Source organism: Eubalaena glacialis, chromosome 2, assembly GCF_028564815.1.
Source record: "Eubalaena glacialis isolate mEubGla1 chromosome 2, mEubGla1.1.hap2.+ XY, whole genome shotgun sequence".
NCBI classification, from domain to species: Eukaryota; Metazoa; Chordata; class Mammalia; order Artiodactyla; family Balaenidae; genus Eubalaena; species Eubalaena glacialis.
Window position 1 is genome coordinate 111037223 of NC_083717.1, and position 27492 is coordinate 111064714.

Consider the following 27492-nt stretch of genomic DNA (forward strand, 5'->3'; position numbering starts at 1 on the left):
TCACCACAATCAATTTTGGAACATTTTCTTCAGCCCGGAAAGAAACCCCATACTCATTAGCAGTCGCTCCCCATTGTCTCTTAACCCCCAGCCCTAGGCAACCAGTAATCTACTTTCTGTCTCTATGAACTTGCCTATTGCGGACATATCATACAGATGGACTCATATAATATGTGGTCTTTTGTGACTGGCTTTTTCACTTAGCATATGTTTTTGAGTTCATGAGTGTTGTAGCATGTGTCAGAACTTTATTCCTTTTTATGGCTGAATAATACTCTGTTGTATGGATATACCACATTATCTTTGTTCGTCAGTTGATGAACATTTGGGTTGTTTCCACTTTGGGGCTGTTATGAATAGTGCTGCTATGAACACTTGTGTACAAATTTTTCTGTGGACCTGTGCTTTCATTTCTCTTGGTTATATGCTTAGGAGTAGAGTTGCTGGATGTGGTAGGCAGCAGAGTGGTTCCTGCTCAGAGAGAAGAGATGGGGACTCAGAAAGGGGCCAACTTTGTCCTTGAGGGAGATGTTTAAAGTCTGTGCGTTGGAGCTGTAAAACCAGGTTGCCAAGTTTTCAGGTGAGGTGAGGGCAGTGCCAATAAAGTCAAAGAAATAAGTGAATACTCAGTATAACAGGGAAAGTAGTCTAAACAAATTCTACCATATAGGTTTGGCTTACTAGCAGCTATTCTCATTTTAATTTTTGACCAGTCCATCAAGCAACTTATACTTTCAGGTCCCTTCTGGGTGTGTCCTAAGCTCACCCTGCCATCCCAGGGTGAGTTACTTTTCCCTGCAGACAGCTGCAACCTCACTCTACAGGAGCTTCCTAGATTCCACCCCAGAGCACTGGTTATGCTTGTGAACTCCTTGTTTCCTGCACGCACATCTCACCTGGAATTTTGGCATGTTTTTCTCATCTCGTAGCTTCCTTCGTTAAGCCAAGGTTTTTCATAAATCCGTTCCACCAGAGGCGAGATAATTTTCAGGAATGAATCTTTGGTCCTTGTTCTCAGCATCCAGGGTAGCAGTATCAGGTCTTGTCTCTTCCTACGGAGGCAGTTTGGTGCGGTGGTTTCATCCTAGACTTTGGAGTCTGACTGCTTGGGACTAAATTCCAGCTCCACCACTTCTTATTTCTATAAACTTGGGCAAATGACATAACCGCTCAGTGCCTTAGTTTCTTTATCTGTAAAGTGGGATTAAATAGAACCTATCTCAGGGGGTTCTTATAAAGTGCGCGTGGTGCACGTAAAGCCTTAGGGGGAAGTGCTCGCTGAATGCTGGTGAGCCGTCATTCTTCCCAACATCAGCACCCTCTGCTTCCATTCCAGTTACTCCAGCCTGGACGAACAGGCCCACAGGCGATGTGGGGGGAGGGCAGTTTTGCTGTATTCTCATCCAGGCTGAAGCGTCTCTGCCCTCAGTTTCGCATCAGGGTGGAAGCAGTGGTTTGTTTGCCCGTGGGGCATGCCGATGTCTCCTCAAGCTCCTTTTTGAGTCTCCTGGTTCTTCACAACAAAGGCAGGCATTTTCATTTTACTGGAGCTGAGGAAAATCACACTTTCATGATTACTTGTCCTGCTCCCCGAATTGACTGCAAGAAACCACGTCTGGCACCTTTGATCCCTGTTACTGTCTCAGTGGATGCTTAGTCTGCGTCTCCCCGGACCCCCTCGAGGTCCCCGTCCGTCCGCTGCCCTTCCAGCTGGCAGAGGGCCAACTCCACCCCCAGTGAACCAGGAAGGAAGCCTGAGCAGCATCCAAAGTCACAGTGGCCTCAGGCAAAGGTGGGAAACGCCGGCCCCATCCACCTCTCCTCTCAGTGTCTCTGCCTCAGTGTCAGCAACGTGCATGTCTGTCAGGCTAGGAGCCAGGGAGTGCCTTTGCCCCTCTCTTCCCCACATAGGTGCCTACCTGTCCTAGGAAAGGAAGTTCCCCTCAGCCTGCTGTCACTGCCGGAAAGCGAGCAAAACATCATTTCCCCAGGTGGTAAGGGCCAAAAAACCCAGAAATACCTGTATTTTAACAATAGACTTTTGGAAATAGAAAAATTAACCCCTAAAGCTGACGTTTTCAGCATCTTACCAGGCTGGCTAGACATAGAGAGGTGTGTGTGAGCAAACATATTTTCCCTTTCACTTCTTTAGTTTAGAAACAAATTAAGTTACACACATGTATTATGCCATTCCCCCCATTCCACTTTGCTTCAGGTAATCAATGTTGACAGCCTGGGATGTATCTTTCTATGTATTTCTCTATCTTCCTATAGGGACATGCCACAGTTTATCCTAATGATGGGCATTCAGGTTGTTTTCAATTTTGAGGTCATGGTCAGCAATCCTTCAGCAAACATAGCTCAGTGTACAGCCTTATATATTGATTCTTTTATTTGTAGGATAGTTTCACAAAAGTAGGACTGGTCAAGGTACATGCATTTAGTAGATACTGCCAGGTTACTTTTCATTCACTATAGCGATCTACTTGCCCACCAAAAACATATAAAATGTTTATATCCCCATACCCTTTAATACTTGATCTTATAAATTTTATTTTCGCTAACTAGTGGTGGGAAATGTTTTCTCCTTTTTATTTTAATTTGTATTTTTGCCATTCTCTGAGGATACCCTGTGTCAGTGGTCAGAGTTCTTTCTTGGAGGCTGACCCTGCTGGCCTAGTTGCAACTGCTTTCAGGCCTCCACAGGCTTCAGTTTTCTCCAGGCAAGAGCTGAAGAAGCAGCTTTAATGAGCATGATGGATTTTAATCATAGAAGCTCATTGCACCGTATGAATTAACAACCATCGAAAAGATGGATTTCATGTAAATGCCATTTGGAAAGGTTACAGGAACAAGAAGGAAACAGACAAAGTGTGTGCACAGATGCTGTGGGTGTTCTGGCTTTGCCGCAGCTCTGCGGTGGTCACGCTGTGGGCGTGCTGCCTTGCTCTACCCTGCTCTCTGCAGAACCTGTAGAAGCCCCCTGCAGAAGGGGAGGACCTTCCAGTGGCCAGCATGTCGGGCTTAGAGAGAGGAGCACCTGGAGAGTTAAGGACTCCTAGGGCCCAGCAGCTTCTGAGACTTTCTTCCACCTTCCTTGCTAAAACTAGGTCCATCTTCCTGTGTGGTCCCCCTTTCCTGAGGTTTTTCTAGCTTTCAAGCATCCCTGGGTCCTGTCTTTACTCCAGCTATGGAAATTTTTTCCAGAAGTATACTCCCTCTCAATGTCCTTTGCTGAATAGTAAGTTTTTCTAGAAGTGACTTCCCACTTCTCCTTCTAGCCGGTACCCTCAATTCCTCATTCCTTGTTCTGCTGTGGCTTGCTCAGACTGGATGTTTCTTGGATCAGAGTTGTACCCCAATTCTGGGGACTGATTTGTTGTGGATTGCAGCTCTCCTCTGAGGCCTAAGGTTTTTCTCTTTTTTCCTCTTCTGCCACTCTGTCCTCCTTATCTGGCGGGTGAAGTAGGCACCCCAGCGCAATGCATGCTAACAGTCTTGGGGGTGCTTGCCCCCCACAGAGGCAGTGTATGTGATCTGGGAGACAGAGCATGATGTAGGAAGGTCTGCCTGACCCAAGTAGATCTGTTACTGAGCTTATGGTGGACTACAGCGGTGTTCAACCCCAAACTGGCTGAAGTGCTTTCCAGAAATGTTAACAGTCATCCGTTCTGAAAAGTATATGCCCTACCAGTGACGCCTCATCCATGACGCCTAGGGCACTGGGCACAGGGACTACCCCTTCTGGATCTTCATATAACTGCTCACCCACTGATTAGCAAAAATCCATGAGAAGTGATTGCACCTGCTACAGGCAAAAATTTTGGAGGAAAAGGTTCTGTACACATTGCTGATGGAAAGGAGAAATCAATGTCACAGAATATAAACACCAGAAAATAAGCATATATGTACAGTATTTATTGCAATATTATTTATAATGGCAAAAACTCATTAACAAAGTGAATGCCCATCTAGAGGACAAAGGGTGAATAATAAACTGTGATATATTCATATATGTCTAAATACAGTGTATAAATTTACGAATAAATAGTGAGAAAATCACACTAGTGTCCACAAAGAAGAACAGCATGTACAAATGGTATACCATTTACATAAAATTGTGTTTATACACATATAGAGATGTATTAAAAGATGATGACCAGAATATTAATCATGTTTATCTTAAGGTGGTGGGATTCCAGGTGATTTTTCTTTTTTCCTATACTTTTCTGAACCATTTGAATTTATAATAGTGAACGTGTGTTAGTTTAAAAAAAAAAAAACACTCAGAAATAAACTAAAGCTGGGACTTCCCTGGTGGTCCAGTGGTAAAGAATCCACCTTGCAGTGCAGGGGATGCAGGTTCGATCCCTGGTCAGGGAACTAAGATCCCACATGCCACAGGGCAACTAAGCCCGCGTGCCACAACTACTGAGCTCATGTGCCTCAACTGGAGAGCCTGTGTGCCGCAAACTACAGAGCCCATGCACTCTGGAGCTTGCACGCCACAACTAGTGAAGAGAAAACCCACACACCACAACTAGCGAGAAGCCCACGGACCACAACGAAGAGCCCGCACGCTGCAACAAAAGATCCTGCATGCCTCAACAAAGATCCCGCGTGCCGCAGCTAAGACCGGTTGCAGCCAAAGATAAATAAAGTAAAATAAAAAAATAATAAATAAATCTTAAAAAAAAAGAAATAAACTAAAGCTCTTTTCATTGTGAAAAAGCTGAGAGGTAGAGGAAGGAAACGCAGAGCTTGTAATTAGTAGCCAGAATCTTCTGGCTTTTCCCAAGGCACGTGATTCAAGAGATTAAGACAATGTCTTTTATGGCAATGTCTTTTATGACCTTGGAAGTCTCACTGTCGTTTTGCTACATCCCATTGTTTACCTATTCAGTTGTGGGAGAAGCCTACATGGGGACATGAAAACCAGGAGGCAGGGATCACTGGCCATCTTGGAAGCTGATTACCATAGGGGGCCTGAAGGTATTGTTTTTCCCAGAAGTCTTAACAGTTAGCAAAAATATCTTTTCTCTGCACAAGATTTACATAGTCTTATGTGGAAACAAGGAGGTATAGATGACTCTTCCAGGTTCCTTCCATTCATGTGAGTATATAAAGTCAATTTAATGTTGTAGATTACCTTCTTATTCCTATTAAAGCATTATAGAGTTTCTAATTGGAAAAATGACAATTTAAAATGTTGTAGCATGTCACTGTTTCCTTGACCATTGTATATATGCTCACTTTTATTTCCTTACTTGGGGTAATATTAAAATTTGTTGGCTAATATTTATTAGCCAATGTTCTGCCTTCGGCCATGGTGTTTGCATGCTTAAACCTTTATAAGAATAATGTCAGAGGCAAGACTAATGGAAACTGGAGCTTAATGAAAGTGAACAGATTTTATATTTTATCTTATTTACTTCATTCACGTTGAATCAGTGACATTGACTACACTCTGAAAGCCAGTAATTTACAAACACGCAAAGAGGAAAATCGATATCTCACAAGATAAAAAATGCTTCCCCTGGCCTTTTGTTTTATAATGGGGAAATAAGAGGTCACATCTCTTCATTGATCTTAGTGCTTTACACAAGCTAATGGTATTTCATGCTGATTTTATTTTGAACCAGCAGGAAAATTACATGGTAAATGACCCAGTGTTATTCAAATCAACAAATATTAGAGGAAAAATACAGGAATTGGAAGCTGCTTATTCATGAAATGCTAAAATATTAGGAGAATTCTCCTTCTCTGTTTATCTGTATCACTGTGGTTACCATAATCATGAATCCTGGATTCTTGGAACGTGATACAAAGAAAAGAAACCTTTTGTCCAGTTTTCAGCAATGTGACTAATGAATATTCAGGCACAGAAGGCCTTGGTTGCCTTAAATAGTCACTGGGAAATGCACGTACAAAATAGGTCTTGGTGTGGAGATAAATGGAATTGAAATTATTCTCCCTATTATTTTGCTCTCAATTTTTGTCATCTTCTCTTCTCCATCCTCTGCTACTACTTGAAGGAGAAAAAGGGGAAAAGAGAGAAAGAGAAATGTTAAGAATCTGCTTTCTGAAAGGTGTTATTCCTGCCCATCCACATGCCCTTCATTACAGGTGTTTCCAAAATTGTGTTACACCTGCAAGGTCCCTAAATATATCTTATTGGTTCAGTTCTTGCCTCACAAAGAGTCATATCCAAGTTCAGAGTCTAGACTGAGGCTGTCTCAATTATCAGGCTCCTTCCTTGTTACCCATGTGCCAATCCCCCCTTCTTACAGAGCTCTTGGCTCCTAGTATTTTATCTGAGCATTTATTTCATTTTCTTATGTTGTTGGTGGGCCTTGATGGGCTGTGTGCTGTAACTCATCTTTTCAATGTCTCTTGTGTTCTATTCCCCACTGAGCTCTGACTTTCAGATCCATCACTTCCTTCCAGAGCCTTCCCTGCCTTGACCATGTGTCTCTGGCCCTGGCCTGGATCTGGCTTCCTCCAGCTCTTATACTATCTGCTGCTCTGGCTCTCCTGGTCCCAGCTCCTCACTCTACAAACACCCCTCTGCTGCTGGCCTCCTCTTTCCTTGCCGGAATTGGAGAAAGTGGTGAAGGACACATGGGAAAGTCTATTCTACAGCAGATGGAACCTCCCCAATAGTGAGGGAGTGGCCCGAAATCTGTTAGGAGAAGTTTTAGAATGCCATTTCTTGCTCCTCACCCTCCAGCCTCTCCCCTTCTCCTGCTTCTACTTCCAAACTCAGCTAAAAAAAAAAAAGCAATGGAGTTTTCAACTCTGAATTAATGTCATTGTCAGATTGTGCCAGATCATAAGGAATAAGAGACGCTCATTTCCAAAATCTTATTCCTCCACCTCGCATCAGCCGCGCTGGGTCCCCGTGGACTGAAGCAGGATTGGGCTCACTTTCCTTTCTTAGCCCTCTAATTATCTTACCCTTGTGTTCTTTGGAAATATTTCCAACATAATTTTCCCTTTCAGACTGCATAATTGTAGTTACTGGAACTGAGGGAGTAGGAGAATAGAATGCATGTGTATTCTGTGCACGTTCACTAGACTAATTATAGTATAGTGTGATGTATCATTGAATACATCACTCTCAAGCTGCTCTGACACTGTGCGCTGGCGATGGGGAGATAGTAAACATTCAGCTTGTTGATCAATGGCAGTTGGCATCAATAGATGTACCTGCAAAACTGAGTACACAGATAAAACATTCTGATAATTCTGATAGAGTCATATTGAACTTCAAGCTATTATTCATTCATTTATCTGGGTATTTATGAAGCAATTCCTAGATACCAAACCATGGTTTGTGCTCATGAGGGTCAACAGAATTTCCAGATAAGGTTCTTCTCAGGCTTCGTAATCTCACAATATTTTATGGGAGAAATAACCCCTCTAGGCTAATGCTATATGAATGGTGCAGAAGATACAGACTCTGCCTTCAAAGACTACATAAGCAATTTAATATAGACAAGAACCTCTTAGGATGGCCTGTGGAGTAGACATTTAAGGCAGTGAACTACTTCACCTCCACTTAATCAGGAATATCTTGTTAGCGTGCAGATCCAAGGGGAGCATGTGTAATGAGAGAGAGAGTTTGATAACTGGTTTCCTCCTTTTCCCTGGAAGCTATATAGTCTGCCTTACCTTTGGGGATACCATTGTTGCTAAAACATATGCACATGTGTTGCAGACTCACCGAAAATTCTTTGTGCAACCTCGCAGGAGCTGATTGGAAGAGGCTATTGTTGGAGTCTCTTTCTATATTCTTATGTATTACAAAACTGAATCCTGTTAATATTTTATCTGAATTATTCATTGGGAACACGTATTCTAAGGGGAAACCATCCAAGGTTAGATTGGGGATATGTATTTCATAAGATGCTTTTCATTCACAGCAATTATTTGAAATTCACCATGAATTTTAATAAACTTACTACATAGCTTCTTCCTGTTAATCCAATTCCTGCTTAATTGGAACCTTCTGTATCATCTCAGAACAACCTCTGGAATCAGATTAATTGTAACTAAAGTAATAGTTTTCTCACGCTAATAATGATCAGTTTAAAAAGAGTTGGGCAGATATTAGATAGTTTAATCACAAGTTACAGCAAATTGACTCTTCATTAGTGGGGGAGAGGCTCAAACTTTTAGACTCCGAGGAAGAGCAAATTGTATTGAAAACCACCAGGCACAGTGCTCTGGCTACAAGCTTGTTTTCCTCCACATTCTTGCTGAGGCCATAATTCATAATAATACTGGTGGCAAAAAGCTATTTATCACCTTGCCAGTGCTGACTCTCTGGGTAGCTGGGAAATTTACCCACATAGATCAACGGGAGAAAGATTTTTTAAAAGTCAGAATAAGATAGAATCATTTTTAGAACTAGTTAAGCTTTCCTTTGGAAGTGTGAACTTTGTAACTCAGTTTTAATATTTGTGTCCCCAGGTTCACAGAGCTTAACAGTGTCTTTTTTTTTTTTTTTTTTGAACTTGTCAGGTACAATTTGCCTTCTCTACACTGAGGAGTTCTTTATTCCTATCTTGTCTTACCCTCGCTTTCTCTTTCCCTTGCTTGCTCTCTCTCTCTCTCTCACTCTTGCTAATGAAAGGGAGTTTCCTTTGAGGGTTTTGCTTAGGCAGCAGGTTTAAGGGTTCAGAGAAAAACGTGGATTTGCCCTTTAGATTTCCAGGGTTATTTCATTCTATCATGATGCTGCAACTTTGGGTAGTAAGCTTGGGAGCAGCTAGGGGTCGTATCTTAAAGGGTATTATATGATGTTGAGAAGTTTGCATTTGTTTTTTTCCTAGTGGCAGTAGGGAACTACTGAATGCTTTGGTAGAATTAATCAAGTTACTTTTGTACCTCTGCTCTTCTTCAAAATGGGTTTAATTAGTCAATCTTGCATTTTTTTCCCCTCTGGCATTCTTTTTTTTTTTTTTTTTTATAAATTTATAAATTTAATTTATTTTTTTTTGGCTGCCCTGGGTCTTCGTTGCTGCACGCAGGCTTTCTCTAGTTGCGGCGAGCGGGGGCTACTCTTCGTTGTGGTGCGCGGGCTTCTCATTGCGGTGGCTTCTCTTGTTGCAGAGCACAGGCTCTAGGCACGCAGGCTGCAGTAGTTGCAGCATGTGAGCTTCAGTAGTTGTGGCATGCGGGCTCAGTAGTTGTGGCTTGCGGGCTCTAGAGCTCAGTAGTTGTGGTGCACAGGGTTAGCTGCTCCACAGCATGTGGGATCTTCCCGGACCAGGGCTCAAACCCATGTCCCCTGCATTGGCAGGCAGATTCTTAACCACTGCGCCACCAGGGAAGCCCTGGCATTCTTTTAAAACTAACTCTTTGCAAAAATCAGTGTCATAATGAAACTACCTCTGAACCATACCTAAATAAAATGGAGAAATGCCCTCAGATATTCAGGGACACCTTTACTTTCTAGAAAGGTGGTAAGAAACTGAATACAGCTGACCCTTGAACAACATGGGTTTGAACTGCGTGGGTCCACTTATATGCAGATATTTTTCAATAGTAAATATTTACTATAGTACTACACATTCCATGGTTGGTTGAATCCATGGATGTGGAGGAACTGTGGAGGGCTGACTATAGGTTATATGCAGATCAACCCATGCCTTGTTCAAGGGCCAACTGAAGTTTTTTTTTGTTTTTTTTTCAAATAATTTTGAATAGAATTTTTTCAAAATTTATATTCTGATTAAAATTCTTAATTGCTCAACCTGTGTGTCTAAATGCACAAGAGTGCTTAGTGGCTACCTATTGGGAAGATGGTGGGTAATTATTAATGTTTTAAAAAGTTTTTTAAACAAATAATAAAGTATAGTTATAATCATTGTTTTATTACTTGTACCATTATCGTTGGCCAGATAGCATTTTTAAAACTTTTCCCATAATGATACAAATAATCTCTTGATGGTTTCAAGCTGTTTAGATTATTGAATTGAAAACATTAGGAAGTCATCATTACTTTGAGATTTTTCATTTTTCTTAATGAAACCATGTCAAGATCACTGATTCCTTTTTTGATTTTTTTTGACCCTTTGGGTTTTTAATTCACTCTGGGGATTTATTAAGATGTATCATGTTTGTGTTCTCTGCAAGATTTCTGTAAGGTGTTTGGAATGTCTTATGATAGGCTTGATGGATTCTAGGAGCAGGACTCCATCTGGAGAAGAGATGTCCTTGGTCTGAGACCTGTCATGTGCGATTCAAATGGAAGCTGGACATTCTAGGAGGGAGCAGATCTTGCAGCGGCCCCTGCCCCCCCTGCCAGGGAGACAAGGCTTTAGTGAAGTCACTGAATCCAGACAACAGTGAGGGGGGGAGAGACAAGTTGTGTGTGTGCCACAGGCCTGAGGACGGAGCTCTGAAGTTGTCACAACTACTCAAACACCATAGTCCCAGGCACCCATCATGACCCCACGGGACAGTCTGCTGTGAGTTTGCCAGCACCACCCAAGGGACCTCCACGGGGTAAACCTAGGAGTTTCTTCCTTGTCAGACCCCAGTGTTCCATGTGGAACCTGCAGGCCAGTCAGTCCTACCTTGTCTCTTCTTCCTGATTGCTTCCAAGTCCTTCTAGGGACCTGTCGTCTTCTATCTTCTCTATATACAGCTCCAGGTTTCTTTTCCTCTGGCCCAGCCTCTCACTGTTTCTCTCTCTGTCAGACCTTTCCTTGGTGCCCTCTGGAAACTTTTGCAACTAATTACAACAGTGACATATCTACTTACATAGCATGTATTAGGCACAAGAAGCTGTTCTAAGTGCTGTGCTTATATTACTTGTATGCGCTCATTAAATCCTCACAATGCCCCTGGGACATAGGCATTGTTATTATGTCCACTTTACAGATGGTGAAACTGAGGCACAGAGAAGTTAATTCACCCATGATCACACAGCTAGTAAATGGTGGAGCTGGGACTTGAATCTGGGAGTAAGGCTTCAGGGTCTGTGCTCTTAGTCATTAAAATATCCTGCGTCTCCCTAGGGTAAAAATTTCCCTACACACTAAACCTTTCTCAGAATGGTCCTTCAACTGCATTGTCTTTGATTTGCACATGAAAGTGCAACAAACTACTAATATGTGCTTGGCTAGCCACTTGAAACATTTCCACAACCAGGGTCTGTAGCCTGCCACAGAAAAACAACCCCCATATACTATGAGCTCATAACTGAACATTAAAAACCATATGAGGAAAACCATAAAAGGAGGGCCAGGAGAACCAACAAATGGCAAAATTAACACGTCTAGAACTAGAAACAATAGAATAATCTAAAAGAAAGTATAAGCATTTAAAAAACATGATTACAGGGGCTTCCCTGGTGGCGCAGTGGTTAAGAATCCGCCTGCCAGTGCAGGGGACACTGGTTCTAGCCCTAGTCCAGGAAGATCCCACATGCCGTGGAGCAACTAAGCCCGTGCGCCACAACTACTGAGCCTGTGCTCTAGAGCCCATGAGCCACAGCTACAGAAGCCCGGGCACCCTAGAGCCCGTGTTCCACAACAAGAGAAGTCACCTCAGTGAGAAGCCCGTGCACCGCAACGAAGAGTAGCCCCCCGCTCACCGCCAACTAGATAAAGCCGCGCGCAGCAACAAAGACCCAACACAGCCAAAAAAAAGAAAAACGTGATTACAGATTAAAGAAGGAAAAGAGCCATAGTAAAATAACTAGACACTAGGAATAAAGAGTAAGCAGTTTGAAGTAGACCCAAATACAAATTTCAAAAAGTTTAATACCCAAGAAGCTAAAAGAAAGAAAGAAAGGTGGTTTGATTACTTCCAGATGAATTGAGAATTGATAAAATGGAAGGAAGACATGAGAAATAGTATTCAGTTTGCAGAAGACAATAAATTGATGGAAAATATGAATGAGAGGTTAAGAGACTAGAATGAGGTCTAACGTAAATCTAATAAGAATTCCAGAAGAAGAAAATAAGGAGAAAGGGTAGGGCAAAATTCAGAGGCAATGGATGAAAATTTTCTGGAAATAAGGAAAACATGAATCGTAGGATTGAGGAAGTATGCAAAATTCCAAATATTTTAGTGAGACAGCAGAACTTTTAGTGAGCATATCGGGAAACCACCTCTCTCATATGACTTTTGCGGAGGGTCATTTTGCAATATATTTAAAAAATGTGTAAGCTCTTTGACCCGGAAATTCTGCTTCTAGAAATTTATCTTCAGTAAATAATCAGTTCACTTCCTCCAAACTTAAATATATAAGGATGTTGATCTCAACATTGTATAATAGAGATGTATTGAAAAGAGCTTTAAAAAAAACTCATCAATGTGCAATAGACAAAATACATTAGGGTATAACCAGAGAAGCACTGTTGCTTTTATGAAGCTGTTAAAATGACGATATAGATCTATTTTTATTTACTGTATAGAAAGGTGGTTGTTATGGAAAAAGATCTAAAAAAGCAGTGTGAGTAGTTGGTCCCACTGGCATAATTAAAAAGTCCGTATATATAAAAAGAAGTTTGGAAGGATAAATACATAAAGTTTACAGTTAGTTATCACTGGGTGGATAATTTTTACTTTCTTTTTTGGCCTTTTATGCATTGTCTGATATCAAATTATACTGTGTAAAGAGAAATCTTGATTTGTATTTTAGATGAAGAGTAATGATAGAGTAATAGTCCCAGGGAGAGTAGGTTGGTATTACCAGCGCCATCATGCTCTACCTCTTATTCCCCTTTTGGTTGTGTGTGCTGTGAGTGTGTACTAATTGTGTTGCTGTGCCCACAGCCCTGGCACTGAATGTTGTCATGGAATCCAGCATTAGAAAATATAATGGGAATATGTAGCGAGGAAGAATGGGTACCGAACTTGAATCATTTCTAAAGGGGGTTGGGTGATTTAGACCATGATGTCTAAACTAAAAAGTATCTCAAGGTTGAATACTGTGTTATTTAAAATATATGCTGAGTTATCCTTGATGTACCTTGTAAAGCTAAGAAGAATCTAAAGTGCTCATGAGATTAAATGATCAAATATGTAATTATTTTGTTTTGTTGTGTGTATATTTGTGTGCTTGCACGTGTATGTGTGTACTCATGTGTACACACACACACTTTTTTTTTTAATGTGTGGCCCATCAGATCTTGAGTGTGGGTGCTCCTCTCCTGATACTTTTTTCTAATTTGGCTTCTTAGAGCCAAATGAGTCAGTTTTAAAGTGAAGATAGAGAGAGGTGGTTTAAAGAAGGGAAAGAACATAGAGGATTCTTTAGCTTCAGGTTCTTAGGAAAAGGGATTAAGCTTCAGATGCCTCGTAGAGTTTTATAAGTAAGTGGAGATACAATGTGATTATAGCCATCTCGGGTTTTTCAATAATAACTCATTGAAAACAAGTTTCCTCATTCGCAAGCGTGGACATACTAATAAAATGTATGATTTAAGAAAAAAACAATAAAAAAGTGTGCCTGACATAATTGGGAGGGAGAGAGAAAGATAAGAGAGTTAGAGTATGAGGGTAATGATGGAGATTAGTTTCAAAGAAATCTACTGTGTGCATGAGAGACCTTGGCACACAGCCTGTCCTCTCCTTTGCAATGAATTTTCCTGTTTGTTATGCAAAATGTTTTATTCAGTGTAACCTACCAAGCAACAAAGATTAACAGTGATAGAGACATAGAAAATCCTACGGGTCTTGATTTATAAAGCAGAAGGATGGTCTTTATAGGAAGTCCCCTAGTGTACTGGAGACAGCCCCGATATTAACAACTGAAGATACTATGACACTCTCCTCACGGCAGATTTCTTTTTTTTAAAAAATAAATTTATTTATTTATTTATTTTTGGCTGTGTCGGGTCTTCGTTGCTGTGTGCGGGCTTTCTCTAGCTGCGGCGAGCGGGGGCTACTCTTCGTTGCGGTGCGCGAGCTTCTCATTGCAGTGGCTTCTCTTGTTGCGGAGCACGGGCTCGCAGGCTTCAGTAGTTGTGGCATGTGGGCTCAGTAGTTGTGGCTTGTGGGCTCTAGAGCTCAGGCTCAGTAGTTGTGGTGCACGGGTTTAGTTGCTCCGCGGCATGTGGGATCTTCCCAGGCCAGGGCTTGAACCCGTGTCCCTAGCATTGGCAGGCAGATTCTTAACCACTGCACCACCAGGGAAGCCCTACGGCAGATTTCTTTAAGTGGGCAATTTCATTATTAGATGGTTACCAGATTTTAAGTCCTATCTGTAAAACTAAAGTGAGGAAAGATGCTTCAGCCAGATCCTAATCTGCATTTCAGTGGGAAAGGCCAGAAAAAAAAAAAAAATCCCCCTATATTTGGAGCTTCAAATACATCATTATTGCTCAGTCTGTAACCTTGGTGACAGGAAAGCTTGAGGGGGCCTGAGGTGGTAACATTAGTATAAACAGCTTTTCTATTGAACAAACGTGTGTATATATTCACACTGTGAATTTCATCTCACTGAGTCAGCATATTTATGTAAGGAAAGTTTGGTAGAGAATTTCCTGGAAGCAGCTGGCCTACTTACCTAAATGCAGTGCCTATTTTTTTTCTGGCAGATAAGAAGTAGCTGTAGACTACTGTGTCTGAAAAGAGACTCTTGACATTAAGTTATGTCAGCATCTGAGGCAGTGAGGCAGCCCCTGGTGGTGACTTCGGCTGCAGCCCTGAGCCCTGAGCTCCCCTTCCCTGGCACCATGCTGTCCTTCCGCATGAGGCTGAGCTGTGCCTCAGTCATTAGAGGGCGTTCTCTGTGCCTGTGCCCAGGAGAGAGCAGTGTCCTTGGGTCATGACTGACTGGCCATGTGGACCTGGATCTCTCACCAGGTAAAGTCTCCCCTGGTAACGTAGGCTGCCCCACATACCTGACGACTTGGGCCCTGTGAGACTCTGGGGATGAAGGCTACAGTCTCTGTCTAGATGTGGCATTTCTGAAACTTCAGTCTGGGGGCCAGCTCTCTCTGAAGTGCTTGTTACAAATGCAGGTTCCCAGTTCTATACCTATAACTATGATTCAGGATGTCTGGTATAGTAATTCTGATGCATAGTGAGGTTTGGGAACTATTGACTCAGAATAGCCTCTCATGACCTTCCTACTACGAAACAGGTTATCTTACTGCAGGGACTTTTGATTACTGTTTGTCCTCTTTCAAATTCATTCATCTAAATAGTTACTGTATGCCTGTTCTGTGCCAGATACTGAACTAGGCCGTAGAGTTATAATAGTAAACAAGACTGACATGTTTTTTTATCCTCATGAAATGAAGGGAAAATGAGTAAACAAATTAATAATTATGATAAGAGCTGAGAAGGCCACAACAGGATATTATAAGAGAGTATGCTGGAGGGAGGAGCAGTGAGTATTTAAAATAAAAATATGGTTAGCGGAGGCCTCTTTGAGGAGGCAGCAATTATACTAAGACCTGGATTAAAAGGAATCAGACACATGAGGACCATGCTAGGCAGTATAAAAAACTTGTGCACGGGCGTGGAGACCGGATCAGCCTCGTTGTGTTTCAAGAACAGAAAAAAAGGGCAGCGTGGCCAGTGCCCAGCAAGCCAGGGGCAGCGTGGCGTGAGATTAGGCAGGTTGGCCGTGGATTGTGTAGGCTCTGGAGGACAATGGGTGGGCAGAACAGACCAAGAGGGGGTGGAGAATCAGACGTTTAGTGGGACAGGATTCTGGAGTTGAGAGGAGAGGCCTAGTCTGGGCCATGAATGTGGGAGTCACCAGCAGCTCAGTGGAGAACCACCTGAATGGGTGATTTAACCTAGGGAGAAGCTGGAGAGAGAGGATGGGGAAGGGCCTGGTGAAGAAGACTGGGAGCAGCCAGGGCCTGGGAGAGGTGGGAGGAACACCAGGAGGCTGTAGGCCTGTGGAAGCCACAGGAAGAAGATGCTCAGAGAGGGACAGGCAAGTGTGTTATTGACGCTAAAGGTCTAGAACAGTGCAGGCCTGTCCAGTGGCCGCCAGCTGCATGTGGCTATGGAGCCCTTGAAATGTGACGAGTGTGAACTGAAAATGTGTTGTAAGTGTAAAATGAAATACACACCATGCACACCTAAAAAGAATAGAATGTTATATATTAATTATATTTCAATTTAAAAAACGCACGCCAGGGGCTTCCCTGGTGGCGCAGTGGTTGAGAATCTGCCTGCCAAGGCAGGGCACATGGGTTCGAGCCCTGGTCCGGGAAGATCCCACATGCCGCGGAGCAACTAAGCCCGTGCACCACAGCTACTGAGTCTGCGCTCTAGAGCCCGTGGTCCGCAACAAGAGAAGCCACCACAATGAGAAGCCCACGCACCACAACGAAGAGTAGCCCCCGCTCGCTGCAACTAGAGAAAGCCTGCGCGCAGCAACGAAGACCCAACACAGCCAAAAATAAATAAATAAATAAAAAACAAAACAAACAAACAAAAAAACGCACGCCACATTTCAAAGATGTAGCACAAAAATAAGAATGAATATATTACTTTAATACTTTTTAAAGTAATGACGTTGAAATGATAATGTTTGGCATAGATTGGGTTCAATAATATACACTATTAAAATTTCACCTGCTTCTTTTTACTTTTTAAAAATATCACTACTAGGAAATTTTAAGCCACACGTGTGGCTTTTGTCCTGTTTCTGTTACAGAGTTTGGTAAGGCGGAGGTCATTTGCAAACTTGGTCAGAGTAGACTGGCTGAGGTTAAGTAATCCCTAGCCAGCTGTTTATACTCAGGTGAGACAGAATCATCCTCATAATACTATTATGCCTAAAATTAAATAACAAAACTCACCACTAAAATATTCTTCTAGACTTTTTGATACTTATGAAAGTGATTTAATAATTTCACATAAATTGACAATATCATATGCCTTTAAGTTCTTTGAAATGAACTCTCAGATATGGTTTTTCAATCTCTTTTTTAACCTGTATTTTCTTTCTTTCTTTTTTGTCTTCTTTCTTTTTATTTAAACTTTTTTTTTTGGTTTTTATTTTTGCCTATCTGGCCAGGAAACTTCATGGTGTTATGGTCGACTTGCCGCACAACCGTGTTCAAATCTGTTACCAACAGGTTCATTAAAAACCTGGCCTGCTCGGGGATTTGTGCCAGCCTGGTCTGCGTGCCCTTCGACATCATCCTCAGCACCAGTCCTCACTGTTGCTGGTGGATCTACACCATGCTCTTCTGCAAGGTCGTTAAGTTTTTGCACAAAGTCTTCTGCTCTGTGACTATCCTCAGCTTCCCTGCCATTGCCTTGGACAGGTAAGATCAGGTAGCCAAGGGTGCAACTTTTTTTTTTTTTTTTAAGTGTATTGAAAAATTAGCATCATGAAGCAAATAGTGAATAGTCAGTGTTCCAAATACTGCTTTTTAGTCTGCTTGTTGTCAACAGAAAGATGTGGCATTGGGGAGGTTACATCATGACGATGCTGGGGCAGAGCTGCATCATGACATAGTTTCAGCTGGGTTGGAATTAGCGGTATTTGCGTTGCAATTTGCAGTAGATTGCTCATCAGATTGCTAACTCTGCAATTAGGGGCTTTTGATGCAGGATGAAAACATTTCTGGAAGAACAAGAGAACAATTCAGTGGCTATTTAACAAATGATTAGACAGTCCTGTTGGACCTGGCCAGATAGCACCAGAATTCCTTTGGAGGATTTACTTCCAAGGTTTTATATTGTGATGGTGTTTGTTTTCTCTTCCTGTCCTTTTTTAAAGGATGTTCATTTGGAAATAAATCTTACATCCTAGCTACTGCTGTCATACATAATTTGATCAAATTTATCAAAGTGAAGTGTGAAGTTCTCAGTAATCAACAGCTTCCTGTCTTTTCTCTTTGTTGCTAGCACTTCATGAATACAATTGAGATAATAATACATTTTAGAGAATAGAATTAAATAAGCAAAGAAGAATTGAAAAATATTTTGTGTCCACAAGAACTTTTGATTTCAAGATTTACAGAGAGGAAAAGTTGCTGAAGGGAAAGTGCTGGCTCTTCTGGCTTTATACCCTGTGATAAATTTAACGACGTTTTAGATGAATTTAGAATTTTAAAACTCTTTGTCCATTTAAAACATACTCAATACCTTAATGACCTATAAGGGTATGGATTGCAGAATCCATCTATGGAGTCACTTCAGCCTCTCTGGCTTGGAACCCTGATTTCATTAGCTGCCCAGTGTTGTCTGCGCAGAGGACGCAGAGCCACACAAAGCCCCCTACATACTAGGAGAAGTCATTGACTTTGTGCTTAAGAAAGAGGACTCTGGAACCAGAAGTCTGGCTTTAAGTCCTACCTATGCTGCTTTCTCGCTGGTGGCTTTGGGCAAAGTGGCTTAACCTCTCTAAGTCTCAGTTTCCTCAGGGGTAAAACGAACTAAATGAATTATTTGTGGCCTGTGTTTGGCCACAATATTTATCTCTCTTTCTCTAGTCTTCCGTTCTGGTTGGCACATTCTTCCTTAGATATATTGTCTGCAATCATTTTACCATCAGATCTTGCAGGGAACCACTCCAGCTCCTTGACAGTTTCTCCCTAGAAACTCACCATCCACAGAGGCAAACGAGGCAGGTGACAAAACCAAGTGACACAGGCCAGGTTGGGGTTGTGTGTCTGCATTCCTGTTCATAGGGGCCATCACTCAGCAGATGCAGCTAATGGTTGCTTTGTGGGTATCACGACTCAGTGGGCCGGACTTTCTATTTCTTAGAAGAGAAATCAGAAATCTAGAATTCGATCATTTTTAAATGTTGGCAATTAATTTGCATTCAGAAACTTAGTATGTGGGCCACTGGAATCCCTTCAGCAAGCTGAATGTGCACCAGGTGGTGCCAGTTTGCCACACCCACTTTTTGGTTACCTTGCATGTCTCTTCCATGCTCAACCAGAGGTCTGTGAACACCTGGGAAGTGCCATTGCACAGAACTGGAATATAACTGTGAAAAGTCAGAGTGAAAAGTCTGTTTACTTCCCGGTGGGCACCCTAATGCTTTTTGTGTTGATCCATTCTGTGTTCATGGCAGGTGTGTCTTTTCGGCGGCCCCTTCCTACCTGCTTGGTGAGGTCTTATGTCTGCAGTCCACATGGTGGACTTTTCTTTCCTGAAGGTTTTTTTTTTTTAATAGTTTTATTGAGACATAATTTACATATCATAAAATTCATTTAAAATGTACAAGTCAATGAATTTTCGTATATGTACAGTTGTGCAGCCATGACCACAATTGAACTTTAGAATATTTCCGTCACCCTAAAAAGAAACCTTGTGTTCCTTTACAGTTATTCCCCATTCCCACCCCCAGACCTAGGCCACCACGAATCTACTTTCTGTCTCTGTATGGGGGGACATTTCATATAAGTGGAATCATACAATATGTGTTCTTTTGTGCCTGGCTACTTTTACTCAGCATAATGTTTTCAGGGTTCATCCATGTTATAGCAGGTATCAGTACTTCTTTTTTTCTCTTTCCAGCTTTATTGAGTTATAGTTGACATACAGCACTGTACAAGTTTAAGGTATATGGCATAATGACTTCTCTTACACATATTGTGAAACGATTCACTATAAATTTAGTTAACATCCATCATCTCATATAGATACCAAAAAATGTTCATTTTCCTTGTAATGAGAACTCACGATCTACTCTCTTAACAACTTACTTCATTCCTTTTTATTGCCGAATAATATTCCCATTGTATGCATATACCACATTTTGTTTATCCATTTACTAGTTGATGGACATTTGGGTTGTTTCCATTTTTTGGCTATTATAAATAATGCTGCTATGAATCCTGAAGGTTTTTTAAGAATAGGATTCAACAAGAGTGGGAACACATTATTCTGGACAGTTTTCTATTCTACCTGGAAGCAATGCAATAATCCCTGTGGGTTATTTTGAGCCTTTGGTTTTAGGCAAGAAAATACACAAATAATAAGAAATCCTTATTTTCTTTCCAGCAGAAAATCTACTGTATTTTTGCCATCATTTTTTTTCAGTGTGTCTTTTATTTTTAGTTTTTTTAATTGAAGTATAGTTGATTTACAATGTTTCAGGTGTACAGCAAAGTGATTCAGTTATACACATATATGTGTGTGTGTGTGTATATATATATATATATATTCTTTTTAAGATTCTTTTCCATTATAGATTATTACAAGATATTGAATATAGTTCCCTGTGCTACACAGTAGGTCCTTGTTTATCTATTTTATATATTGTAGTGTATATCTATTAATCCCAAATTCCTAATTTTTTAAAAAGATAAGCAAGTTCTTTTAGTAGAAAAGCAAGTTTGGTAAATTCCTATTTCATTATTCAGAGATGCAGATTACTGGAAAGCATAGGTTCGTTGTGCACGAAGACAAAGGGAAAGCAGTCCTTTCTCTCACTTCTTTCCCAGATATTTGTTTCATGGCACCGAGTCAGCAAGTGAATTGGGAGGCCACCTACACTTCCTGCATCATCCTCTAGAGACGCACACACTAACAAAATGATGTATAGTGAGCCTGTGTGCTTGTGCTGCAGTCTATTTCCCAACCTAGAATGGAATCAAAAATGACGGGAAGCCTGGTTTTGTTACCTGTCACTTAGCAAATGGGAATCAGAGACAGTGGACGTGTATTCATGCATGGGCGTGGGGCCATCACACTGGATTTACTGAGCGGTGGTTAGAAAAGCTTCTCCGTATTCAGAGAAAAACAGTTGAGAGTGTGCATAACTTATACATTTCTTTCTCTTTTTTTCCCTTCCCAGAAAGTGATCTAGAACACATTTTACCGCACTCCATCCATCTCTGGTCATCCGTGGTCGTGTTGTGTTTGCATCGTCTCTCCCCCAGCTTGTCCCCTGCCAGACTCCACCACAGGGCCGCTTCTCTTGACATTTTCCCAGGTGCCCCCTTTCCCTATCTCCTTTGTGCGTCCCTCCAGTAGAGCCATCATCTGCTCGGTTATAATTGTTTGTTTACATGCCCCCTTTCCCCATTTAGTTTAGAAACGTTCCCGTGCCTCCTTCCATCTTTGCAGTCCAGTGCCTGGCACAATACCTAGCACATAGGTGGTGCTCAGAAATCCTTGTGACAGAAGGCACACCTGCTCAGCTGGCCCCATGAGGGAATGCATGTTAATAGGGTTGGAAGGTCAACTCCAGCATTAGCTGACTGCACAGATGTGGGCCGAGCTAAGGTGAAGAAACTCGCCATAGCTCTGAGGGCTGCTGGTTGCCCTTTCAGGACAGATGTGGTTCTAGAGTCTAACAAATTACTCGGTTTCCCCCAGTCATAGGTGATATTGAAACAAGGTGCTTTTGGAATTCTGATTCGGTGGTTATAGAATAATCAAGTCAAGCTTGAAGTAAAAATGTCTTCCCTGATTTTAACAAAAATCTAATCATGCAGGCATTTAAGGTCTATTAATTGCTCTTAGGGGTACTGAGCGATTATCATGGGAACAATGGCGATTGAGCAGGCATGATTTTTTTCAGTCAAATTGATTTTGTGGAAGGATTTTGTCAGAGACCCTCCCTCACACTGGCTTCTTCTGCCCCAGGTGGCTGTAAATGCTAGTGATATCCATGCATATCCACTGTGGCACGAGTCTCCTTTGGATTTGTGTGCAGACACATTTTCTTTCTCTTAGTGGCTTTGAAAATTGCCCTCAAGCTCCTCTAGCCCAGGTAAAAATTTTTTTTACAAATTATCCTTTACCCTTAAATTGAAAAAGAGGTGTCTTTCCAGCAGATGGAGATATCCTTTACATTGAGGGCACTCTTTTGGATTTAGTCCTGGTGGCAATAATTATAAAGCTAACTGTGAATTGTACAGCAAAATCCTCAAAACTTAAGGTCTAGCTTCCTAATTCCCCCAGTGGTTTCCTCTGTCTTAGGCAGAATAGAAGAAATTGACTCTTTCTTTCCTCTCTCCTACTTTTAGTAATATAGATTCCCCTAATTAAAGTGTATCTTCTGTGAAATGAATTTTGCTTGTGCGTTTGGCAGGTACTACTCAGTCCTCTATCCGCTGGAGAGAAAAATATCTGATGCAAAGTCCCGAGAACTAGTGATATACATCTGGGCCCATGCCGTGGTGGCCAGCGTCCCTGTGTTTGCGGTGACCAACGTGGCTGACATCTATGCCATGTCCACCTGCACGGAAGTCTGGAGCAACTCGTTGGGCCACCTGGTGTACGTTCTGGTCTACAACGTCACCACGGTCATCGTGCCTGTGGCTGTGGTATTCCTCTTCTTGATACTGATCCGCCGGGCCCTGAGTGCCAGCCAGAAGAAGAAGGTCATCATAGCAGCGCTGCGGACCCCGCAGAACACCATCTCTATCCCCTATGCCTCCCAGCGGGAGGCCGAGCTGCACGCCACCCTGCTGTCCATGGTGATGGTCTTCATCTTGTGCAGCGTGCCCTATGCCACACTGGTCGTCTACCAGACTGTGCTCAATGTCCCCGACACTTCTGTCTTCTTGCTGCTCACGGCCATTTGGCTGCCCAAAGTCTCTCTGCTGGCGAACCCTGTGCTCTTTCTTACCGTGAACAAATCGATCCGCAAGTGCTTGGTAGGGACCTTGGTACAACTGCACCACCGCTACAGTCGCCGGAATGTGGTGGGCACAGGGAGCGGGATGGCCGATGCCAGCCTGGAGCCCAGCATGCGCTCAGGCAGCCAGCTCCTGGAGATGTTCCACATTGGGCAGCAGCAGATCTTTAAGCCCACCGATGACGAGGAAGAGAGTGAAGCCAAGTATGCCGGCTCAGCTGACCTCCAGGCCAGAGAGCTACTTCCCACCTGCCTGGAGGCAGAGCAGGGGCCGCGGTTTGCTACCCCCGCACCACCCCCGGGCACGGTGGACTCTATATCCCAGGTGGCACCAGCAGTCCCCGTGGAACCTGAGACATTCCCTGACAGGTATTCCCTGCAATTCGGCTTTGGGCCATTTGAGTTGCCTCCCCAGTGGCTCTCGGAGACCCGAAATAGCAAGAAGAGGCTGCTTCCCCCCTTGGGCAACACCCCAGAAGAGCTGATCCAGCCAAAGATGCCCAAGGTAGGCAGGGTGGAGCGGAAGATGAGCAGAAACAATAAAGTGAGCATCTTCCCAAAGGTGGATTCCTAGCAGGTCTTGTAAATCCCTGGAAGCAACAGACCTTCCACATTCCTGCTCTCCCTTCACCGGGCCTATGATTTGTCTGATCTCCTTGCAACCCAGTATGCGTTGATTCCTCCTCTATGGGCCAGATGCTTTTGAATGAGAGGGAAATCTATATAAAATCGAATGTCCTCTTTATTGAGGGCGTATATATATATTTATACATATATATATATGTATATATATATATACACATATATATATTTATCTCAGTGATCCTCAGTAAAGTCCACATTCCTCTCTGTGGAGACGAAAGCTGGGTAGTGGGAAACGGGTCTTGGGTGGGTTCTCTGTGTGCATTTTCTGGGGATATCTCAGTTCCGGGCCCTTCAGAGAATACACGGAGAGAAGAATGTCTATGAGTTCAAAGGAAGCAGGGGCACTCTAAGAGAAGCCCAAGATAATTATGGAGCCATGTGGCCACAAGAAAATGCCTATTTGATTGATTTTAAAATGACAAATATTCAAAATGGTTTATATTGATCTGTATCTTTAGGGAAGATAGAACCTTGGCATTTGATACCTTTTTTCTGGACAGCCTGATCACATGACTCACAGTTTCTCCCGATGCCCTTCATCTCCTTCGCTGGGATGTAGGTGAGGGATGAATGAATATTGCACCCCCATTTGACAGACATGGCAATAGATGTGCCCAGGGATTAGGAAGATATTCTGCCCTTGATTATCCTGACCATCTCCTGGCATCACTAAGGCCTCAGAAAGAGAAGTTCGCAGTGTTGGTTGGAAAACACTGCAAGCTTTTATCATGTCTTTCCCCCTTAAGTTGTGTTTTTTTCAACAAATGAGAGAGAAGCTTGGAAGTGGAGAAGAAAGACTGAGAAATATCCACACTCTGTAGAGTTTTCTCTTCCCACATGGTCTCATGTGAAAGATTTTATGCAGCAATCGGCAGGGGTAAAGTGTATTGAAAAAGATTTGTGCCAACTTCTGGAATTAAAGGTCATTTAAAAAGGCAAAGTTAGGGTAAACGGGGTCCTCTGGAAACGTCAAGCTAAAAATACTTGATTAGGAAAAGTGAGTCTGCCCAAAAGAGTGGGAAGAGTTGGTTCCCTTCCAAGGAGGACCGCAGACCCCATGCGTCGCCAGTCTCATTTTCAGTCTCTTTGTACTACTGTGGTTCTCCCTTCATTTTGGGCACAAAGGAGGAACAGAACGTGGAGAAGGAATTCATCACTGTACAATGCCAAGGCAATACCTAGCCCAGGTGAGCTCTCCTCTTACTCCTTCCCAGTGAAGTTGTAGCAGGAGCCAGACAGGATAGAAGAGGGGGGACAGTGTCCTCAATCGATCAGTCGCCTTGGGGCTCTCACAGCAATTCGAGTCTACTTTGGGGTGGGCTTCACCAGGTTGAATCCAAACCACAAAGGAAACTTCACTCTTAAGGAGAGCAAATCAAGCTCCAGGTCTCCTCCTTCTCTGGAGGGCGTTTTGTTCTTGTTCATAGTATGGAAGGGAGCCAATCCAGTGCCTTGAGCAAGCTTCAAGGGAGGGGGCATCCTCAGCGGCAAAGAACACATCCCAACGGCAGGGGTCCTCACGGATCTTCTCCTTGAACCACACAGGCCCTTGTCCCTCGTAGGAAGGTCAGACTATGTGTAGGGAGTTTCCTTTTCCTGTCCTTTCCTGGGTGTGCTGTCTTGTGATTCCCGAATGTGAACCCAAAGACCCTTGTCCGGAGGAGGGAGTGCCTTCCTCTTTGTGTTCGTCTCTTTGAAGCATTGTGTGCTCACAGCGGAAACAGGGGCCTGCCACCAACTCTCCCGGGGCCCCTGTGTGCCCTCTGGAGCTCCTTGCCCTGATGCTTCCCGTTGTGGCCCTTCAAGCTTATCTTTCAAACCGTCACACTTGTTACAGCGTTCATCAAGAGGAAACATAACCTGTCAGAAACTTGTGTCCACTTTAGAAGAATCTGTCAAATGTAGCCACGTTGGTGTCATTCTGATAACGTATATGTACAACTTAATAAATTCTGGTGAGCCGGAATTTGATAGATGTTTCTTATGTATGTTTGAAGCAGTTGGTTGACTTCTAACAGGTCATGGCCAGGTGTATTTCTATACTCTTTGAAGAATTATGTTTTAATAAAAAATTGAAAAGCAGTTTCTGAACTCAAAAAAGGTTGTCTGAGTGATTTTTTGTTTGTTTGTTTGTTTTCTTTTTTTCCCCCTCTCAAGTGGTATACTATCTGAACCTCTCTCTTCCTGTGTGATCTCAAAAGAAAGGTGTTTATTTTCCTCCCAACATGCAGATGCAGCATTCTAGTAGCATTTTCTTTTGTTGTTGCAACTTGAAAAATGAATTCCCAAAGAAGAAACTGCAATGTTTGAATAAATGTCCCAAACGGAATTGGTGGATGGTCTGCTCAAACCTGTAGGTGGAGCTACACGGGGAAGAGTGTAGTGCAACCGTCATTACCCCTTATGGTTGGGGCCATGGCCTTGAGGTCAGATGGCCCATATTTGAATCCTGACTCTACCACTGACCCACCTTGTGACCTTGAGCAGGTGAGGTAAACTCCATGTATCTTGGTTTCCTCTCTATAAAATGGGGAGGTAATAACTGTGTCAAAGGCTTCTGTTGCCCTGACTCACATATTTCACCTCTGATTTTAGCCGTGTCTGCAGTGGGCCATTGTTGGCTGCATCTCCTCACTTCCCTGAGTGCCATCAAGGCCTAGTTTCTCTGCTGTCTGCCCTGGGAGAGCTCCCTAGCTCTTGGGGGTAACCCTTGATCAGTGGGACATGGGAACCAGTGGATAAATGCCCCTGTCCTTCTGCTGGACAATTGTGGGAGGCGTCTTTCCACTTCTCAGGAAGTCCAGCAAATTGAGTCCCTGTTGCCCACCACGGTGTCCAAATAATGCATCCTTTTATTGACTCTTCTTCCTCCTTCCCTGTCTGGCTTTCTCTACCCTCATTCATGCCCTCAAGGATCACCTCCCCAAAACCAACTGAACAAAGCCCTTGTCTTAAGCTCTGTTTTCAGGGGAATCCAAGTGAGACAATAGTATACCTCATGGGGCAGTTGTGAGGATCAAATGGCATGGTCTATTTAACACAAAGTGTGGCACACAGTAACACTATATCAATATTAGTGCTTACATGTATGTGTTGGGCATGAACAATAATCCTTTTGTCAGCTGTATTGATCAGAATTTAGTGGTTAAATCCCTTTCTGCCCCCTCTTAAATTTCTTTCTATATGCATATTCACTGCAGTCCATATACAAAAGGTAATATACACACAAAGGAGGTGCTAGAATGACATGTGGTGTACCTTTTAAGGCAACAGGTGAGAAAGTACAGCACAGATGGGATAACGCTTTTGAAATATTAACCATATTACCTGATGCATCTAATTTCTCTTCCCTCCTTTTCCTTGCTTGATACATTCACATGTATTGCCTCTGGGAAGGTGCGGGGAAGGCGTTCATTGCCTCAAAGGAAAGCAAATAGACTGTGAGTCTCTTTCCAGTTTTTGTGTATCAAAGCCTAGGTTTTAGGAGAACAGGGGGGACTCTTGGGATAAGCCCACTGGATATTTGGTAATGATTTTCAAGAATTGGGGGTTGCAACTGGCACCTAGTGAGTCAAGGCCAGGGATGCTGCTAAACGCCCTATAATGCACAGGACAGCCCATACAGCAAAGACGTATCTGGTCCAAAATACCAATAATGCCAATGTTGAGAAATCTTGGGTTAGCCAAGCACTGAGAAACACTGGGTTAGCCAAAGGTTTGAGATGGTTTGAGGAAGGGGAACCATCCCCCCTCAGTGGAAAAAGCTTCCCTGGACTTGAGGATAGTAGAGAAGAGAAGTCAGGGGTAAGTGATAATGTAGACATCTGTACCTTCTGGATAAGGGGCCTAATGCTGCCTCCTAGGCAAAGCCCCAAGAGAGCAAACAAAGAAACAGCAAAACAGCAAAACAAAGAAAGATTTGGGCAATTGCAAAGGGAACCAGTGTGTGCCCTGCTCCCCAGGGCGTGGACCCCTGTGGAGAGTTTGGTAGTGAGTCCAGGAGCCAGGGCCTCACTCAGATATTTACATGAGTGTCTTGAAAGAAAGAGAGAGCTTCAAGCCCAAAGGAGCAGGTGGCCGGGAAGGATGGATCATAAGATCAAATGGGGCAAGGGATGACCATGTAGGCAATGACACAGAGGACAGATGTCATTTCACACTCCACAGAACCCATGGTGTCATGTGAGAGGGAAGGAAACCTTGAATGTGAGATTATATCTATTATCCCAGGATCTCACGATGAAAATTAAGCTATAGCAAAACCATAAAGAAAATTATGTATTGTTCCACACTTTTTTGAGACT

The 27492-nt window shown here is 42.8% G+C and overlaps 1 protein-coding gene across 1 annotated transcript in view; it reads left to right on the forward strand.

The window, feature by feature from the left end:
• The window catches only part of GPR176 (G protein-coupled receptor 176), a 99139-nt gene extending 75889 nt beyond the window's left edge, over window positions 1-23250 (forward strand). The window contains exons 2-3 of the mRNA XM_061182259.1: window positions 17009-17261; window positions 21995-23250. Coding sequence (XP_061038242.1) covers window positions 17009-17261; window positions 21995-23117 — 1376 coding nt within the window. The 3' untranslated portion in view covers window positions 23118-23250. The remainder of the gene's footprint in view (window positions 1-17008; window positions 17262-21994) is intronic.
• Window positions 23251-27492: the final 4242 nt, after the last annotated feature.